At 36.1% G+C, this 22,158-nt stretch overlaps 1 protein-coding gene across 3 annotated transcripts in view; it reads left to right on the plus strand.

Annotated features, from left to right (window-relative positions):
* LOC150107815 (carbohydrate deacetylase-like) overlaps window positions 1-22,158 on the plus strand; it is a 72,817-nt gene that overhangs the window by 37,526 nt on the left and 13,133 nt on the right. For all 3 annotated transcript variants that reach the window (XM_090391577.1, XM_090391578.1, XM_090391575.1), the window contains exons 3-4: window positions 4,228-4,327; window positions 9,214-9,391. In XM_090391577.1, coding sequence (XP_090247703.1) covers window positions 4,228-4,327; window positions 9,214-9,391 — 278 coding nt within the window. The remainder of the gene's footprint in view (window positions 1-4,227; window positions 4,328-9,213; window positions 9,392-22,158) is intronic.

Genomic DNA, 22,158 nt, shown 5'->3' on the forward strand with positions numbered 1-22,158 from the left:
AAATATCTTAAACTAAATATCCCAAAGGGCGCAGTTAAAATACAAATACTAGGGATACTACTGGGAACATTAACTCAGATATTAATAGAAACTTTGGTGATGTCTTGAAAGTAGAAGTTGGGAGAATATAGACGAAGGCAGTTTGTAAGACAAACAAAAATCGTAAGATAGGGACATAACAGGCTGTTTGAACTAGCTAGTTCCTGTTATAGACTAGGGCAGTGGTCGCCAAAGTGGTTGATATCGACCCCCAGGGGTCGATATAACATTGTTAGGGGTCGATAGAAAAATATAAGACATCATTGTATGGGTAATATTTAATTCGGTTAACTTGGATTACCTCCATCCTAAATGACAATGCAATTAAGAGTAAATTATGGGAATAGTGACATGAATAGGACCTGTAAGATGTCATGAAAATAGTTTGAGTAAACGAATAAACGGAACCAATAAACGGATGTCCATGGTTCCCGCCCGTGGTACATCCTATATATATACCTATACCTATAGAAAGATTGTATTATTATTATTTTGTTATCTAAATTAAATTTTATATTTTATATATTATTTATCCCTCCTATGAAATATGTAATGTTAATGAGGACGTCAAAAACAAAAATGTATACCTTTGACGCTAAGCCAATATAATAATATATACTATATTATACATACAAGAAACACTGTAACTATAAAACAAACAATCTAAAAACTCACATAGGCGTCTTTTTTGCTTCCTGTCATAATTACGTAATAGTAAAATAGAGGGGGTCGATAAAAAGTCAAGAAACTCTTGAAGGGGTCGACGGTCAAAGAAGTTTGGTGACCCCCTGGGCTAGGGCATGCATTAATAAATTAGTACAATGAATGTAGGGCAAGTATTGTATATTCCAGCATATAAGTCGATATTGGAATTTTTTTAGTTTGAGTTTTTATAGTATACTTGTCGTATAAGTCGACTAAAAATATTTATTTTTCGTATTGACCAGTTGACCAATAGTGAACTAAAGTGCAATGGCTCCTTTTAAAAGAATGAAATATGATGTGAGTTTTAAGTGCAAAGTGATTACATTTGCAAAAGAAAATACTAACTGTGTTGCTGCATGTCAGTTTGGAGTAAACGAAAAACTAGTTCGCAATTGGAGAAAAAATGAAACTTTAATAATGAAAATGCCAAAAAATAAGTGCGCATTACGGAAAGGAATTTGTAAGTGGCCTATTCTGCAAAATAATGTTGCGAATTGTGTTCGAGAAAATTGCCAAAATGGAATCATTATAACGAGAAATAATATTCGTTTATTTGCTTTGAAGTGGGACAAAGCAAATAAAAAGGACAGCGAAAACTTCAAAGCTACAGTGAGTTGGTGTAGGCGGTTTATGGAAAGGAAAAATTTAGTGCTTCAACTCAAATCGGAAATATGGATGAAACTCTAGTTATGTTTGATGTGATCTGGAATAGAACAGTAGAATTGAAAGGAAGTAAAACTATTTCTTTAAAAACAACTGGACATGAAAAAAGCCGTTTCACAATTGTGCTTGCTTATATGGCTGATGGTACTAAATTAAAACCTATGATAATTTTTAAAAGAAAAACAATGCCAAAGATCAAAATTTCAAGAAACGTTTTTGTCGATGTTCATGAGAATGGTTGGATGGACGAAGCAGGAGTTAAGCTGTGGATAAAAAATATTTGGAATACACGACAAGGTGCATTATAAAATCCAAACAGTCTTTTAGTGTGGGACATGTTCAAATCCCATTTAACGGAGAGTACAAAATCTTTATTAAAAGAGAATAATACCAATATGGCAGTGATTCCAAGTGGGTTAACTTCACTAGTGCAACCGTTGGATGTTTGTATAAACAAGCCATTTAAAGACAGTTTATGAAAACAGTGGAATGCATGGATGCACGAAGGAGAGAAAAGTTACACAAAAGGAGGACAAATGCGACACGCGTCTTTGGTAACGATGTGTGAATGGGTAGCGAAAGCATGGGATGAAATAAAACCAGATACAGTAATAAAATCTTTTAAAAAATGTGCTATATCTAACAAATTAGATGGCTTGGAAGATGATTTTGTTTACAATGATGATGAAATTGATGCTAAATTTGATGGAGAAAACAAATGCAATTTATATAATGATATACTGGAAGAAATTACAGAACCAGAGTACAATGACCTTTTCATACATTCAGACAGTGAAAATTAAATTTTAATTATGTAGTTACCTACCTATTTTCTTTTGTAAATAAATAATTATATAATGTAAATAATTTTTTCTGTAAATAAATTTGATATGTTGAAATATTTTTACTTATTTACCCTTTTTTGTATATTGCTAATAAAATTTAACAGAGTATGATACGTACTAGTTTTTTCTTGGAAAGCAATCAATTTTTGACTCGCCATATAAGTCAACCTAAAAAATGTAGTACTTTTTTTCAATGCTGAAATGTCGACTTATACGCCGGAACATACAGTAATTATTATCTACGACTTCAACTATAAGACACAGATTGAAAGGAGGAATAGTCACAGAGAAGAAAGGAAGAGGAATTTATACAGCTACTAAGAGAAAATTACCTGAGATGGCATGTAATGAAGGAGACTTGAGAGGTTTGAGAGTACTTGATCTGGTAATAGCATCAGAGAATTAGGCAATAACCAAAGTAGAGCCACATTGTCTCTATTTTGGGTATATGCAGACTTACAAAACAGGTGATTGTGACAAACTGGGGAGTCAGCTTGGAGCTGTGCAATATGGCATAAGAATAATATATCAGTCTATATATTACAAGAATGAGCAAGGGAATTGGTAGGTCCTTTTATAAATTTTAATTTAAAAATGAGCTCTGGAAACCAAGGGAGTGGAATGAGGGCAGAATGGTTACACTGAATAAAGAAGGCTCCAAGACTGAAGTAGCAAATTACATACCCAATCAGTATCTTAGGAGTGGTGGTTAAGGTATTGAAAAAATTGGTAAAAATTAGAATTCAGGAATGTGGGATGGGGGGGGGGGGGTACAGGATATATCATACTTAACAAGAAATTATATTCTTGCAGGGATAGAAAAGTTATCATTCCACTTTATAAGACCATATCTTGATTACTGATGACATGTCTGGTTGCTTGGATTCCTTGGTGATGAGAAGGTGGAGAGAATTCAGAGATGAGTGATGTAGATTATGATAGGTCTACAAAATGTTCCTTGTGAGGACAGATTTAAGGGTTACATCTGTACAAAGGCTAGTTGATAAGTGGAAAGATGGGATTTGATAGAAATATATATGTTATAAAAGGAGTGTTATAGGATTGACACACATAACTTTCATTTCAAATAAAAAATCCAGTCCTCACACAGTTGCTAAATCCACAAGGATTTAGCAACTGTGTGAGGACTGGATTTTTTATTTGAAGCATGGAATGGGTTGGTAAAGGTAGTTTTGTATGTTTTGTCAGTGAATGTTTCAAGAAGTATGATAAATTGTGTGAATAATGGTTTAGTGTTGTCCTCCCACATTGAATGTCTCCATGGAGATGTCTGACAAAATAAAAAAAGAAATAAATAAAAACAACAGGTGTTTGAGGCCAGAAAAAATCCCAGATCTAGGTGGAATGCAATGCATAGTAACTTAGAAATCCAAAATGTAAGAACTGACCATATTGAAGAGACCTGAAAAATAACAAGTTAATTCGGAAGAAAATATTTGATAGTAATAATGTAGTATTTTATGCATGCTGCGAGGGTGCACATTAGGAATTAACCTCCCTACCAGCCGATGTGGCCGATGAAATAGTGACACCAAATTGCACTTCTTATCCATGTTATTCAATGGGTGTTAGAGCTTCGTATCCAGATTTAGCTGAACATCTATAGACGTCGTGGCCGGTTGGGGGGGGGTTAATGATGAGTTTATCCTTGATTGGATTTGAACTGGGTTTTTCCAATAGAAGTACTTACTGGATGAGCACTGGAGAAATTTTCCAAAGGGTAGAACAAGGAGAAAATCTTCTATTCCTGGAAATTTTACAAGGAAGTGAAAAGTCAGATTTTGCATGAAGATCAGTGGGTGTATGGAATGCATTACCTTAGAGGATAATGGGAGTGCAAATAAATGACTTTCAATTATGATATAATAAACTTTATGAAACTTATAGTGGACTTCTATACTAAGTCTCTGACTATGATGATTTATAATAAGACATTCAATTATTCATTATACAGGTGGAAGGAGAGCTGAAACATCAAATACAACTGTTTAGAAAGATCGTTCATCAGTGTCCTAGTCATATTGATGGCCACCATCATGTGCATATTCTTCCTGGTAACATTTTTCATTTTTACCTGTATTCATTAATAAATTTCATTTAACTTTATGTATAAGCATGATGAAATCAGTTAATTTAGTCTATTACTGTTGCAAGATTAGAAAATCCCTAATTAGTTTTGATACTTAATGCTAGCAGTTAAAAACTTTTATCAAAGCTACAAGACAGAGATGCGTTTGCAGTGGTTTTAAACTGCCCAGGTGAGGCAGGGCAAGCTGTGAGGCAATAGCATCTAGAAATCATTGGCTGTTGATTGGTTATTGTCAACCAATCCATCTGAACGTTGTCATTTGTCATGAGTTGCTGTTTTTGTTTTCTGAGTTTCATCTGTTTTACGTGCGTGAAGTGCAAACTGATGTGGTAGGCAAGTTTTTATATATAATATAGACAAGTTTCTAATATATAATTTTTGATAAATTTGTAACTTTTTTGCCCATATTTACAATGGGAAGCAATGTTGATGATCTAATGAATGTCCTGTTTTCTGCCAGAACTTTTGCAGATTGTGTGACTGTAGTTAGCCTTGTCCTCCTCTTCCAAATTTACTGAGCAAGCACAAAGATGCAAAAACTGAGTACACGAGACACTTCTCTATTTCATAATATACAATGCAGTAGAATGAATTACTGGATGTGAAGTGCAGCGAAGATTTTTTTGTTGGGCTTGCTTATTATTCTTCAGAGAAAAAAGCATTTGGAATAAGCATGGATATTCCAACCTTAATCATTTACCAGCAGTAGTGCAAAAACACAAGTTCTTCTCACATGTCCAGTAATTTTTAAATCTTAAAATGTTTGGAAAACAAAGAGTTGACACTCCCATTGCCAAACAAAGAAAAATTGAAGTTACCCATCATGATGAACAGGTAAAAAAAAATAGAGACATTTTTAAAAAGATTAATTGATACTATTTGGCTTCCTTTGAGAGGTCATGAGTCTGAGGATTCAGCTAATTGAGGAAATTATATAGATTTAAAAATCTATATAATTTCCTCTGATCCTCTTTCAGACAGTCATTTAAAGGATGGACGGTATTTCAAGGAACTTCTTCCACAGTACAAAATGGCAGAGGGGACAGCCATTAGATATATCTAATGTGGTTAAAGATGTTATACAGTATGTTAGTTGCACTTCTTGCGGTAGAATTTTATTTCTAAAATTAGCATTTGTTAAGTGTCTGGATGATATTGAATATCTCAAATGCAATTCAAACTGATTTCAGTTTGAATTGCATTTCAAGTTATATATATATATATATATATATATATTATTGTTCATCTTTACATGGTAGAAAATATTATAAAAAATTAGTTTGAATGAGTATATACCGAGAATGAAAAAACAACAAGGTTTAATGTTAAGATACAACTAGTTTCGTTGAATGATTCAACTTCTTCAGGTATCACAGGCAAAGAATTATACAACAAATGACAGAGACATGATAAAATTACATCGACAGATCTAGTATAAAAGACAATCGTACAGTTTAAAAACAAGAATGCGAGCTTGAGTTCCAAATTAAAGTTGACTACGTGTGTGAGCTGCCACAAGTGTGCAAGTACTGAATAGAAGCAATTTGTGCATCAGAAAGGTTGAAGCTAAGGCTGTTGTTAATATGGGATGAATCTAGTGAAATTTCTCTAGATTCGATGATCTTTCTTTCGAGTTCATCATAACACACACAGATATTAGAAGTTTTTGGGTAGTCTACTAGGTTTTGGCAGCCTTCATCCAAGTTAATAGAGAAGAGTACATAGCTAGAGAGAGAGCGCTGGCTCTCTCTGGCCACATTTCCTACAATAAGACCAGAGCCAGCACTCTCGCTAGCCACGTTCTCTTCTCTATTAACTCTCATATGGCTTATAAATGATGGTTCACATATTTATACCTTTGAGTAATTCAAATTTACCAACCATATAGAGCATTCTCCTTTATTATTGTTTTCTAATATATTTTAAAACAAACACATTGTCCCCCATTCTATGCAGATTTGATTACAATTAAGTGATAAATTAAAGTATTCAAAGTTATTATTATTATTATTATTCAGGCTTCCATGGAGTCAAAAGACTTGTCGTGGGAGGCCCTTCCTAAGAAACACAAAGTCTATCAAGACTCATCGAGGGGAGGTCCCCCCCCCCCCCTAAGAAACACAAAGTCTATCATACCATTCCTTAAGCTCATTGACCGTTCTCACTCTCACCACTCCATCAGGCAATGCATTCCATGGTTCAACCACCCTCCATGCAAAGAAACCACTCCTCACCCTTTTGCTCACAGTTTCCTTTCATAACTTCCAGGGATGGCCTCTTGTCATCACTCCTTTCTGCTGTTCAACCAAGCGAAAGAACACCCCAGTGTCAACCCTGTAACCACCTCTCAAAAGTCTCAGTCATATGACCTCTCCTTCTTCTATCCACCAAACTCTGCAGTCCACATTCCCTCAGCCGATCCTCATAACTATCATTGTACAGTCCAGAGACCGTCTTTGTCATCCGTCTTTGTATCTTTTCCACAGTTAATTTATCACCTTCAAATCCTGGGGACCAAATCTGAGAACAATAATCCAAGTGTGGTCTGATCAGAGACTTATACAACGGAATGATAACTGTTTTATCTCTGCAGATCTGCATCCTTCTCATTATTGCAGCAATGCTCTGTGTTATCTTCACCACGTTTGCAATATATCCCCTAAATTTCAGGTTTATATCAATTATCAACCCCAGATCTCTTGTCTCCCCTACTTCCTCCAGTATAACTCCTCCCATAGAGTATGCAGTGTCCCATCAATGTTTCCCAAACCTCAAGACCTTACATTTTGCTGCATTAAACCGACACCACCATTCATTTGCCCATCTTCTAGCTTATTCAAATCCTCTTGCAAGGCAACCACATCTGCACTATTACTAATAACCCTTCCCAGCTTCACATCATCTGCAAACAACTGACTATCCCCTTGCAATCCACTGACAATACATCCAACCAATTAAGATGAGCACTGATGTACTATGCACTCTGAAAACTTTCATACATAAATAAAACAATCATATGGTCAAATTTTATAAATTTGACTGTATGATTGTAAATTTTGTAGTGCAGGTTGCATAAGCCACATGACTCCCAGCTAAATTGGGCAAATGATGTCACAATCTGCTGCCATACCTATGGTCAGTTAGGTCTAGTTGACTATGCCTTGGATTCTTGCACACAAACAAATGAGGGAAAAAACTATTATACTTCACTGCAACAAATACTGATGTACTATTCACTCTGAAAACTTTCATACATAAATAAAACAATCATATGGTCAAATTTTATAAATTTGACTGTATGATTGTAAATTTTGTAGTGCAGGTTGCATAAGCCACATGACTCCCAGCTAAATTGGGCAAATGATGTCACAATCTGCTGCCATACCTATGGTCAGTTAGGTCTAGTTGACTATGCCTTGGATTCTTGCACACAAACAAATGAGGGAAAAAACTATTATACTTCACTGCAACAAATAAAAAACTTGAAAGAATTTTTTCAGAATCAGCAGAAAATATGAAAAATCATAATCCTGATAAATATGGTTATATTAAACTTACTGAGATTTGAAAAACTTCTATTAGCTAAGGCTAGCCAATAGCATCCATAGAGGGGCACCCCCCTCATAGAACTTTGGACTTTTATTCTAATTTTTTTTCACTTATTGTTTTTGTGTTTTTGTGTGCACTTTTAGTTTTAAGATTATATACTTGATGATGTCTATGACTGAGATGAAATATAGAATCCATTAAACTTGTGTTTAATCGTTTCTCTATGTTGTATTCTTTCCATTAAACCCAATGATAAGTTATTGTTCAATTTCCCCAATTTGAAATTTGCTCACATTGCTCTTTATCTCTGAACTGAAATTGTGAGGGGGGAAGGGGGGGGGGGTAGAAAAGAGGATATGATGTAAGCATACATCTGTAATGAGAATTTTTATATGATAGATATAGAATAAAAAGAAGAGAATATATAGGATCACTTCTGAAGGTATACTAAGACTGTGCTTAGCTGGTTAGCAAAACAAGTGGACTTAATATTTTTCTTGAAGAGTAGGCGAATGATAGAATGGGTTACTAGAAGCAGTCATGAGTGCATCAGTAAGAAATATGATAGGCATGGCATGTGAATAATAGTTAATGTAGAGATCTCTTGGAATGAACTACAGACTACATGAAGATTTCTGGATTTGATATTATCATCAAATATTGTTATTTGATAATAATATAATATAATAATGCAAGTGCTCTTTCTCCAGTGCCACCAAGTAATTGGAAGTTGTAAAGTAAAATACATTGGGGATAGGGATCTTGAAAATAGTGTCACTTGAAATTTTCTTCCATCTCCTATAAGAGCCTTTAATTTAAAGGCTAATATCCAAAAATTTGACCCACTGAAGAGTTTAATGTTGAAAGAGGCGATTAGAAAAATCCACTTTAGTCTGAAACTTTCCTGTCCAACCACCCAGGTCTTTTTGAGTAGTGCATAAATAAGCATTTACAAGGGGAATCTGGAAACTTTTGATAAACACCTAGAACAAAAATGATATTGAAGCAGCTGATATAACCACAAGAAAGAACATGTGACAATATAAGAGCATAAGTTACCGTCATAACTCTGCTACTAGTATGTTCTTTCCCGTGGTTATATTAATTGCTTTAATATCATTTTTGTACTAGGTGTTTATCAGAACTTTCCAGATCCCCCCCCCCCCCCTTGTGTACAGAATTATCATGTTACACGATCAGTTAAAACTTTAGTTTCATATCTGCGTATTGATCAAGTATCTTTTTTTTTATTCACTTTGTTCTTAATTTAAATTTTCTAACATCAGCACCATTTTATTTTAGGCATTAGAGAAATTTTTGCAAAAGTCTTATGTGAGGAAGGTATTATTTGGACAAGACTGCCTAATGAAATAAATATAGCAAAGTGTGAATGGATTGAAGAATCTAGAAAGAAATTTTATGAAGAAGTTTCAAGAATGGCAGAAGCATCAAGTCTAATATTTCAAAGTAAAGGTTTAAAGTATGTACTTTGAATGAAATGTCATTGAGATTAATCTTGTATAATATTGATATTTCATTATCTGATAAAATGCAATTGTAAATTTATTCCTTTATGGCTCATCAAATGTTCTAAGATTTTTTGTATTTTAATATACACACACACCAAAAATAAAACAAATAAATGCTAGTAAATGTTTTAAGTTTAATAATGTAAATTTTTATTCAAATATCAGTTGACCACTTCAGCCAACAAACATTTGCTAAAACAAATAAAGAAGTCCTTGGTTAAGTTTAAGGAGATGGTAAATCCTGTATTATTCTACAACCGGGTACGAAACTTGGATCGAAATCCTAGAGTTTCATGCCGAAAAAACTATTGGCGAGCCCAAGTGTAAGCCTTTTGGCTTGTTATAGAAGTCCTTGGTTATTATTTTGGACCTTCATGGTGTAACAGGACTTGTATGGAAGGTCCACTTTGGACAACACAAAGTCTATTATATATATACTTGGTATGATAGACTTTTTCACTGTCTGTACTCTTACTGCCCTATTAGGTAATGCATTCCATGTTCCTGTCACTCTCTCCATGCAGAAACCTTCTTATCCCCTCACTACATCTTTTCAAATTCCAGGGATGGTCTTTTTTCCTTGTTCTTTCCCCTTATTGTGCCATATGAAAAATCCTGCTGTGTCAATCTACTAAATGCCTTTCAGCATATTAAATATCTCAATCATATCAGTGTTCTGTAGTCTTGATATCATTTTTGCTATCTATTTTGTAACTTCTTCAGTGACTTCATCTCCTTCAGATCTCATTAGTGAACAGATCTGAACAGAGTAATCAAAATCTCATCAGTAGTTTATACAATTAAACTATGACCTTCTCGTCATTGCTGTTGAACCAGCATCTTCAAGTGCTGTTATAAGTCCTCTGGGTTATCATCACAATCTCTCCAGTATGTCCTCTGAACCTAAAATATTTCATCATCATCATCATCATCAAATTCCTGCCATGTACCCTCAAGGGGTGTACAGGATATGACGGTACTACATGAAAAAATTACATCATTACTAACTTCCTATCTACAATTTTCCTCCAAATCAGTCTGTTACTTGTCAAGACACCAACATCATCAGATCTTATATTTCTTTCATCTAAGGCACTTTGTACTGTATCAATCCACCTATATCTTGGTCTTCCTCTGGACCGTTTTCCTGCCAACTTGGCAGAGAACACTTGTTTTGCTAATCTTTCCTCTCCCATTCTATTTAAGTGACCATACCACCTGAGATTAGCTCTGCTAATGCATTCCTGGATGCTGACAATGTCAAGTTCTTTCCTAATATCCTCATTTTTAATATGATATTGCCATTGATGCCATCTGTTCACGCCTCTAATCTTTCTCAGGACTCTCATATCTGCGGTCTCTAGTCTTTGGTCAAGTGTTTTACTTCTGACCCAGCTCTCAGATCCATAAGTTAAAACTGGTTTGAACACTGTCTTGTATACAGCTAATTTAGTGTTCCTACTAATTTCTGTCTTATTCCATATGAATTTATTCAATTGACTTCCCACCATACCAGCTTTGCTGATTCTGTTGTCTATTTCTATATTTAATTTACCATCTTCAGTAAAAATTGTGCCTAAGTAGCTGAAATGTTTTACTTGTTCCACAGGTTCTCCATTCATAACACAGTTGACATTTTCAATGATTCTGCCTATTTTCACTGTCTTTGTCTTTTTATTGCTGACCTTCATACCATATCTATTACAACAGCTATTCAATTTAGTCAGAGAATCTTGCAGACTTGTAGCAGATTTATTTAGAAGTATAACATCATCTGCATAAAGCAAAGAGCTGACATTAACATCTCCAATTTTGATATCAGGTTTAATACCACTTTCCTTCATAATGTGATCCATATAGATAATGAATAACAGAGGGGATAATGTACATCCTTGTCTCACACCAGATTTAACATTAAACCAGCTTCCTGTACTTCCTTCAATTCTAACTGCTGACTTACAACTCAAATAAAGACTAAGTATTGCTTGATATAATGCCCCATTGACACCATATAACTGTAACATATTGAATAGCTTCTCTCTTGGCACCTTATGATATGCCTTTTCCAAATCGACAAAGCTTAAATACAGATCTTTGTTATATTCCCATGCTTTCTCGACTATTAGTCGTAAAGTGAAGATCTGATCCTGACAGCCTCTGTTTGGCCTGAATCCAGCTTGTTCTTCACCAAGCTTTTCTTCGACAATTCTTCTCAACCGTTTTTCAAGTATACTTGCATAGATCTTGCCAGGAACGCTCTGTAGGGAAATACCTCTGTAATTCTCACATTCAGTTTTATTCCATATATAAAAAGGGTACTATGAGAGCTCTACTCCAATCATCGGGAATTCGTCCCTCTCTCCAGGCTTTCTGAACTATGCAGTGCAGCCACTGTAAGACTTTTATACCACCATACTTCAGCATTTCTGGTCGAATATCATCTACTCCTGCTGCCTTTCAACATTTCAAGCCTTTGATGGCTTTTTCTACTTCAAGTATGGATATGTATTCCTGATTGCATGCCTGGTCAGTGTTTTTTATCACTGTGCTGTCATCACTGCTTGTTTCATTTAGCAGTTTTTCAAAGTAATTACTCCATACTTCAAGGATATCTTTTTCTCCCATTTTCATTTCACCTTTATCATCTCTAACTCCTTTTACAGCACTCTTTCCTCCATTCCTAAGCTTCTTCAACAACCTCCAGAATATTTTGCCACCTTCTTGATATTTATTTTCTATATTCTTGCCAAAGTCCTCCCATGACTTTTGTTTAGCTCGTTTTACACACTGTTTAGCTTTCTTACATTTGTCTCTGTATTCTGTAAGAGTAAAAGCTGACTTATTTGCCAGGAACTTTTGATATGCTTTCTTCTTTTCCTTCACTGCCTCTTTAACTTCTTGTGTCCACCAGGGAGTTCTGACAAGGACAAGCTGAGTTACATTTCACACAGTATGCTAAAGAAACAATGATATGATCACTGGTTATTCTCCTGGCATGACCTCTAGTGAAAAAAAAAATAATACAGATAAAGTTAAAAATTAATTAATTATTTAGAAACTACATCAAAGCTAAAATAGCTATATCTCAATATTCCAGCATAGCTCCACCAAGTAAGTATTCAACCTCACATCTGTGGATCTCAAATTTCAGAACCGTATATTTAGCTGTATTAAAGTTATATTTCTCCTTCATTTTAGAAATTATGGACTTTACAACCATGTTATAAATAACTATTTTAATTTCCCAACGTTTCGACCCTTATATTAAGGTCATCATCTGGATTATATACAAATATACAAGGACAAGCTGAGTTACATTTCACACAGTATGCTAAAGAAACAATGATATGATCACTGGTTATTCTACTGGCATGACCTCTAGTGAAAAAAAAAAAAAAATACAGATAAAGTTAAAAATTAATTAATTATTTAGAAACTACATCAAAGCTAAATCTATTTAAGATAACATAAGAGAAACATTCTTTCATATAGATGGTTTTCTTGTAGTAACAATGATGTCCTATTTTTAACATGGCAATTGTTATATTAGATTTAATATTCTGGATTATCTACAGTCCTGTTTATAGTTAGCTCTTAGGGAGAAAGGTTCCGTGGGTAGAATTATGTGCCTTCCATATGCTTGGAATTTTTAGACCATCATTATTGTTCAAATTGGGGTGATTGATAAGAATCTCACAGACTTCCTTAAATTTACGTTCATACCATGTTTTGGCGTGATGTAAACAACTGGTGCTTTTCCAGTCGATTCTATGTAAAGTGTTCAGGGCATGATCAGAAAGGCCAGCTTCACCATAGTTATTATAATTTAATGTGTCGTTTATGTTCCTTTTGTCTGATAAGAATTGTGTGTCCTGTTTCCCCTATATATGTTAGATAACAGGTGCAATAAATACGGTATACTCCAGGGTGGACCAGCAGAGGGAGTGGGTCTTTCAATGAGTTGAGTAAGCTTTTTAATTTTGCAGGAGGCTTAAAGGTGACTTTGAGGCTGTATTTCTGAGTTATTCTTTATTTTATGTGATGTCCCTTTAATGTAAGGAATGGTTATAGTTTTCTTATAGTCTGGTTTATCTTTGTTTTTTATTGAGGTCTTGTAGAGAATTTTTAATTCGTCTTTCAGCGCTTGTTCATTGGATCAGATCTTCAGAGCCCTATTTTTTAGAGTATTAATGACATCTAGTTTTTGTGTTGGGTGGTGGTAGGAGTTTATATGTATATATTGGCTGGTATGTCAGTTTCTGGTAAACAGTGAAGGAAAGACTGCCAGAAGGAAGACATGTGACAAGTGTATCTAGAAATGGAAATGTGTTCTGTTTTTCAATCTCGATTGTGAACTGTATGCATTTGTGTTGTTTGTTTAGGTGGCTAAGGAAAGTGTCTAGTGTCTGGCAGCCATGGGGCTTGATCACGAAAACATCGTCAATGTATCTAAACCAGACTTTGGGCTTTAAAGGAGAGGAATCTAGAGCATGTTGCTCAAAATGTTCCATATAAAAGTTAGCAATAGGGGGGGAATAATGGTGAGCCCAGGGATCTGCCTTCTTTTTGTAGGTAGAAAGCGTTTTGCCATACAAAATAACCAGAACGTAATACATGCACAAAGAGCGCTGTGATATCTGGAGGGAATTTGTTCTGTAAAAGAAGGATTGTGTCATTGATTGGGGCATTCGTGAAGAGGGCAGAGATGTCAAAAACTGACTAATAAATCATCTTTTTCTAATGTAATGTCTTTGATTATGTTTATGAAGTGTTATGTGTTTCTGATATAGGAGGGAGAATGACCTACCAACTCCTTGAGTGTTGCTGCTAATTTCTTGGCTAGGTGATAATTCTGGCTGTCTATACCTTCGACTATCAGCTGGAGTGGTGTGTTTTCTTTGTGTATCTTTGGTAGACCGTAAATTCTCGGGGAATGAGCATAATGCGGAAGTAATTTTTTGACTGTATCTTTGGCCATGTGGTAATTGATTTAAGTAGTTTCTCTGTTTTCTTTTTTATTCTATTGGTTGGGTCATAGTTAACAAGTTGGTATGTACTATTGTCCGAGACTAGCAGATTCATTTTTTCTAAATATGTAATTCAGTTTAGAATAACAGCGGCACTTTCTTCATCGGCTCTAGTTATTATGATGTTTGGATTTGATTTTAATGATTTCGCCTCTGTTAATTCGTATTTCATTAAGTTGCTTTATTGTTTTTTATAATTTATATTTAAAATATTGGCAATTTCTAAACGTATTTTATCTGCTATGGTATTTGGGATGAATTTTAAGTCTCTGAATATTACAAATAAAATCCAGTTTATTCATCGATCTGGGTGCTACGGCAAAATTTAGACCTTTGCTGAGTAGCAAGAGTTCATCTTTGTTTAAGGCATGGTTGGATAGGTTAACTATGTTACTGCTACCTGCAGGCAATCAGTGGCTCCTGTTGTTTTTTGCTTCTGGTTGTTGACGTTCACTGTGGAGAAATTGAAATATGTCTGTTGGTTTTGTCGATATTTTAGTCTATGAGATTTTCTTTCTTTGTTTGAAGGATATGGTTCGGCATGTTGTCCGTAATCTTTTCGAGGATAATCCAAATAACTGCTTTCAAGTAATTTGAATGTTCAGATTTTACATTTTGTATCTGGTTTTGAGTTACGGCCAAGTTTTTTCTAGTAGCCTGGATCTGTTCTCTGAGTAAAGCTTTTTCCATGCGGTGGTATATTCATTAATCCTTTGTTGAGGTAAATTTTCTCTTTAGTTTGATGCAATTCGGAATGATATTGCTGTCCCTACAACATTTTAAAAATGCCAGTTGATTGATCAATAGCGAAAATGATAGCGATAAAAGAATGACTGATGGCGAAAGTTGGACGCATGTTGGAACGAAAGTACTAAACCAAAGAAAGATGAATGACAGTAAAAGTGAAAAGAATGATAGCGAAAGTTGGACGCATGTTAGTCCGAAAGTACGGAAACAAAGAAAGATATGTGAGAGTGAAAGTGAGAAGAATGACAGTGAAAGTTGGACGTATGTTGGACCGAAAGTACGGAAACAAAGAAGGATGAATGAGAGGGAAAGTGAGAAGAGAGGGTCGAGAGTTAGAAAGTTAGAAAGATTTAATGATAGAGTGAATGTGTCGCGAGGTTCAGAAGGTGAATTGGATTGGATGAAGCAAGAAATGAAATGGATGCGGAATGAAATTAAGAGAATGCAGGTCAAAACTATTAAAATAAATCATGATGGCATGAAAGAGTTAACAAAAGATGAGCGAGTGGCGTTGTATGGCGACTCCATTATTAAAGGTGTGCTAGAGGATAAAATGCACAAGGTATGTTTTCCAGGCGGTAAAATGAGTAGAGTGATTGAGGCATTGAACATGAGGCGGGAACGAGCAAAAGAGTTAATTGTATTAATTGGAACAAATGATTTGAGAGAGAACAAAGAGCATGTCAAAATGAATGTCAGGAGACTGCTTGGAAAGATAAAGGAGAATAGTGTGACAGGAAGGGTGGTCAGTGTGTTGCCTAGGTATGATTGTGGTGAAATGAGGCGGAGAGCAAGGATTATGAATGATATTCTGGCTGAAATGTGTGAGGAGATGGGAGTACAGTTTGTTAATGTGTGGAATGAGTTTGAGGGACAAAGTGAGCTGTATGGGAGCGATGGACTGCATTTGAGTGGTTATGGTGTGAGTCGCTTGGAGAGACTGCTGCTGGAAGGTAGAGAAGTGAATAGAGAGAATGAATCAGATCAAGAGGGGAGTGATGTGGAAGAGCAGGAGAGTAAGACAGGAGAGATTGAAGGAGTGGAAATGAATGTGGAAGTGAGTGGTATGAGTATAGATAATGAGAGAATGGGTGTGCAAGAGGAGCAGGGAAACGGGGAGGCTCAGGGTGGACAGGGATACACAGCGTGAGAAAGGTGGATGCTGCAAGAGGAGGTGAGAGAATGTGTAGGCAGGAAAGTAATGGGATGATCAGGGATCAAAAGGAAACAGATGGAATTGCAAAGGGTTCTAAAATGAAGAAGCAGAAAGGGAAATGGCCCCAGTCCAGCATGGAGAGATCACATCGAGTGAGTGGTATCAGTGGAACTAGCTGTAGATCCAGAAATGAGTTGTTGTGTTTGTATACCAATGCTAGAAGTATAAGAAACAAGGCAGATGAAATGGTTGCACTAATTGCGTCTGTGCACCCAGAGATTGTCGGAATAAGTGAGACATGGTTAGATGAGGATGACATCCTGACAGGAATAGAGATGGAAAGGTATGATGTGTTTCGTGAGGATAGAAGGGGTAAAAAGGGAGGGGGAGTGCTATTGATGATAGAGAAAGAGTTATGTCCATACAAGGTAGAGATGCAAGGGGGAAATGGGGCCAGTGGTTTTGAGGCAGTATGGTGTGAGATAGAGGTGAATAGAATCAAATACTTGGTGGGATGTTGTTATAGACCTGGTAATGTGGATGGTGGTGATAGTGAAATGTATAGTCAAATAAGCCAAGCAAATAAGAAAAGGGTGATCATTATGGGTGATTTTAATTATGGCAATATAGACTGGAATGAAGAGATAGCAACTGGAAGTAAAGAAAATGAGTTTCTTGAGTTTTTGAGGGATAACTACCTCAGACAGTATGTAACAGAGGGCACAAGAGGATTAAGGGTCTTGGATTTGGTCATCTCATCGGAGGATGTAATTATCAATGAGGTATCAAATCATCCACCAATTGGTGAAAGTGACCATGAGGTGATTACTTGGGTGGTTGCCAGCAGTGCAAGGACCCCTGTGAAAAAAGGGTATATGTGGAACTACAAGGGGGGTGATTATGAAGAGCTCAGGAGACAGCTTGCAGGTGTAGCATGGAATGAGGAGTTAGCTGGAAAAGAGATCAATGCAGCTTGGGGGATTTTCAAAAAATATTTAGTGGATGCAATGTCTAAATGTATACCACGGGTGAGAAGGTTAAATAAGTTAGGTGTGAGATGGATGAATAAAGAGATTAAGCATGCAATACAGAGAAAAAGGGCATTGTGGAGGCAGCATAAGAGAAGTGGAAGTAACCAATTTCATGAGTTCTACAAAGACCAGGCAAGGAGAGTGACTTGGTTGGTGAGAGTAGCTAAAGAGAGGTATGAACAGCAGTTAGCTAATGAAGCTAAAAAGAATCCTAGGGAGTTCTTTCGATATGTAGCCAGCAAAAGAAAGAATGATTATGGAAGGATGACATTGATTGGAGGAAATGGTATAAAGACAGCTGTTGCAGAATGTGTGGTGGAGATACTTAATGAGCAGTTCATAAAGATCTTTCAATCTTGTGAATGTGACTTCATGGAGAGATTAAGAGCAGTTGATGATGGGGAGGAGAGACTGACTGTAAGTGAGCAAGAGGTGTTTGGGGAGTTGAGTAAACTAGATGTAAATAAGGCTGTGGGACTTGATAATATATCACCACGTATTCTGAAGGAATGTGCCAGAGAGTTGACACCTGCCTTGACATATTTTTTTAATACGAGTCTTGCACTTGGTCAAGTCCCTAAAGAGTGGAAGGAGGGCAAGATTGTGCCACTTCATAAAGGAGGTGATCGAACTCAAGCATTAAACTATAGGCCTATCTGTGTGTCGGGTGTTGTGGTTAAGTTGTTGGAGAAGCTTGTGAGAGCTAGAATCCAGAGTTGGGTTGACAACAATGGTATAATCTTTGATGGACAGCATGGATTTGCTAAAGGGAGGTCGTGTTTTAGTAATCTACTTACTTATTACAATAAAGTGACTGCTTCCTTGGACAGAGGAGAAGGATACACAGTAATATACTTGGATTTCGCAAAAGCTTTTGATAGAGTGCCTCATGATAAGTTGACAGTCAAACTAGAGCAGATGGGGTTGGATATTAGATTAGTGCATTGGATTGGAGACTGGCTATCTGATAGGTATCAACAAGTTGTGTATGGGGGTGCAATATCCAGGAAAAGGAAAGTCACTAGTGGAGTGCCTCAGGGATCTGTTTTAGGGCCATTACTATTTAACTTGTATATTAATGATATTGGCGAAGATTTGGATGGAGATATTCAGTTGTTTGCAGATGATGCAAAGTTGGGAAGAACCATAAAGAGTAGTGAAGATGTTGTGGCCTTGCAAGAAGACTTGAATAAATTGAGTGATTGGGCAAGCAAATGGGGGTGTGAGTTCAATGTTGCAAAATGTAAGGTTTTAAAATTTGGAAAACAAAGATGGGATGCAGAATTTATGCTTGGTAAGAATATATTGTTGGAAGTAGAGGAAATAAGAGATCTGGGAGTGATAGTGGATAAAGATCTAAAATTTAGGGGTCACATCGCCAAAATTGTGAAGACAACACAAAGACTTCTGGGAATGATGAGGAGGACACTGACGTGTAGAAGTAGGGAGATTCTTGTTCCATTGTATAAGGCTTTGATTAGGCCACACATGGACTATTGTGCCCAGATTTGGTCACCTGGTTTTCAGAAGGATGAGGAGATGTTGGAAAGGGTCCAAAGGCGACTGACTAAGGTAGTTTCTGACCTCTGGAATGTCGAGTATGAGGAAAGATTGAAAAGATGTAATTTGCAGAGACTAGTGGAGAGAAGGAAGAGGGGAGATATGATAGAGACCTACAAGTTGGTAAGGGGTTGCTATAGGATCAATGGTGGAGAAGTTCTACAGCGAATAGTGGGAGATCAGGGGAGAACCAGAGGTCATCCCTGGAAACTGTATAAAGAGGGTGTGAGTAGGGGAGTGAGAGGCAGGTTTTTTTCGTGCAGAGTTGTGAATGATTGGAATGCCTTGCCTGAGAGTGTGGTGTCTGCAAGGAGTTTGAATGTGTTTAAGACCCGGTATGATGAGATGTGTGTGAGATAAAAGGACCTCCTAGATGAGTCTTTGACTCCATGAGGTCTTGTTTAATAATAATAATAATAATAATAATAATAATCAAACTAGAAATATGAATCTTCAACTTACTGTATTGACTGCATTGCTTGTGGGTCAAATCTCCATGAATTATCAGAATCCTTTCTTTTAGTGTTGCACAGTGATCAGCATACATTTTAGAAATTATGGACTTTACAACCGTGTTATAAATAACGATTTTAATTTTCCAATGTTTCAACCTTCATATAAGGTCATCGTCTGGAGTATATACAAATATACAAGAACAAGCTGAGTTACATTTCACACAGTATGCTAAAGAAACAGTGATTTGATCACCAGTTATTCTACTGGCATGACCATGAATTGAGATTGAAAAACAGAACACACTTCTGTTTCTAGATACACTTGTCACATGTCTTCCTTCTGGCAGTCTTTCCTTCACTGTTTACCAGAAAATGACGCATACCTGCCAATATATACACATAAACTCCTTCCATCACCCAACACAAAAAGTAGGTGTCATTAATAGTCTAAAAAACAGGGCTTTGAAGATCTGCTCCAATGAAAAAGTGCTGAAGATGAATTTAAAGTTATCATCAATATTTTTCTAAAAAATAGTTACAGCCAAAAACACTATTAACAAAATTCTCTACAAGACCTCTCTTACGTTATCTTAAATAGATTTAGCTTTGATGTAGTTTCTAAATAATGAATTAATTTTTAACTTTATCTGTATTTTTTTTTTCACTAGAGGTCATGCCAGTAGAATAACTGGTGATCAAATCAGTGTTTCTTTAGCATACTGTGTGAAAAAACTCAGCTTGTCCTTGTATATTTGTATATACTCCAGATGATGACCTTAACATGAACGTCGAAATGTCAGGAAATTAAAATATTTATTTATAACACAGTTGTAAAGACCATCATCATCATCAAATTCCTGTCATGTACCCTCAAGGGGTGTACAGGATATGACAGTACTACATGAAAAAAATTACATCATTACTAACTTCCTATCTACAATTTTCCTCCAAATCAGTCTGTTACTTGTCAAGACTCCAACATCATCAGATCTTATATTTCTATCGTCTAAGGCACTTTGTACCGTATCAATCCACCTATATCTTGGTCTTCCTCTGGGTCGTTTTCCTGCCAACCTGGCAGAGAACACTTGTTTTGCTAATCTTTCCTCTCCCATTCTATTTAAGTGACCATACCATCTGAGATTAGCTCTGCTAACGCATTCCTGGATGCTGACAATGTCAAGTTCTTTCCTAATATCCTCATTTTTAATATGATATTGCCATTGATGCCATCTGTTCACGCCTATAATCTTTCTCAGGACTCTCATATCTGCGGTCTCTAGTCTTTGGTCAAGTGTTTTACTTCTGACCCAGCTCTCAGATCCATAAGTTAAAATTGGTTTCAACACAGTCTTGTATACAGCTAATTTAGTGTTCCGACTAATTTCTTTCTTATTCCATATGAATTTATTCAATTGACTTCCCACGATACCAGCTTTGCTGATTCTGTTGTCTATTTCTATATTTAGTTTACCATCTTCAGTAAAAATTGTGCCTAAGTAGCTGAAATGTTTTACTTGTTCCACAGGTTCTCCACTCACAACACAGTTGACATTTTCAATGATTCTGCCTATTTTCATTGTCTTTGTCTTTTTATTGCTGACCTTCATACCATATCTATTACAACAGCTATTCAATTTAGTCAGAGAATCTTCCAGACTTGTAGCGGATTTATTTAGAAGTATAACATCATCCGCATAAAGCAAAGAGCTGACATTAACATCTCCAATTTTGATATCAGGTTGAATACCACATTCCTTCATAATGTGATCCATATAGATAATGAATAACAGAGGGGATAATGTACATCCTTGTCTCACACCAGATTTAACATTAAACCATCTTCCTGTACTTCCTTCAATTCTAACTGCTGACTTGCAACTCAAATAAAGACTAAGTATTGCTTGATATAATGCCCCATTGACACCATATAACTGCAGCATATTGAATAGCTTCTCTCTTGGCACCTTGTCATATGCCTTTTCCAAATCAACAAAACTTAAATACAGATCTTTGTTATATTCCCATGCTTTCTCGACTATTTGTCGTAAAGTGAAGATCTGATCCTGACAGCCTCTATTTGGCCTGAATCCAGCTTGTTCTTCACCAAGCTTTTCTTCCACAATTTTTCTCAACCGTTTCTCAAGTATACTTGCATAGATCTTGCCAGGAACACTCAGTAAGGAAATACCTCTGTAATTCTCACATTCAGTTTTATTTCCCTTTTTATATATGGGTACTATGAGAGCTCTACTCCAATCATCGGGAATTCGTCCCTCTGTCCAGGCTTTCTGAACTATGCAGTGCAGCCACTGTAAGACTCTTATACCACCATACTTCAGCATTTCTGGTCGAATATCATCTACTCCTGCTGCCTTTCCACATTTCAAGCCTTTGATGGCTTTTTCTACTTCAAGTATGGATATGTATTCCTGACTGCATGCCTGGTCAGTGTTTTTTACCACTGTGCTGTCATCACTGCTTGTTTCATTTAGCAGTTTTTCAAAGTAATTACTCCATACTTCAAGGATATCTTTTTCTCCTGTTTTCATTTCACCTTTATCATCTCTAATTCCTTTTACAGCACTCTTTCCTCCATTCCTAAGCTTCTTCAACAACCTCCAGAATATTTTGCCACCTTCTTGATATTTATTTTCTATATTCTTGCCAAAGTCCTCCCATGACTTTTGTTTAGCTAGTTTTACACACTGTTTAGCTTTCTTACATTTGTCTCTGTATTCT

Source organism: Typopeltis vanoorti, chromosome 4, assembly GCF_054136105.1.
Source record: "Typopeltis vanoorti isolate ZY-2024b chromosome 4, IOZ_Tvanoo_1.0, whole genome shotgun sequence".
In the NCBI taxonomy this organism is placed as follows: domain Eukaryota; kingdom Metazoa; phylum Arthropoda; class Arachnida; order Uropygi; family Thelyphonidae; genus Typopeltis; species Typopeltis vanoorti.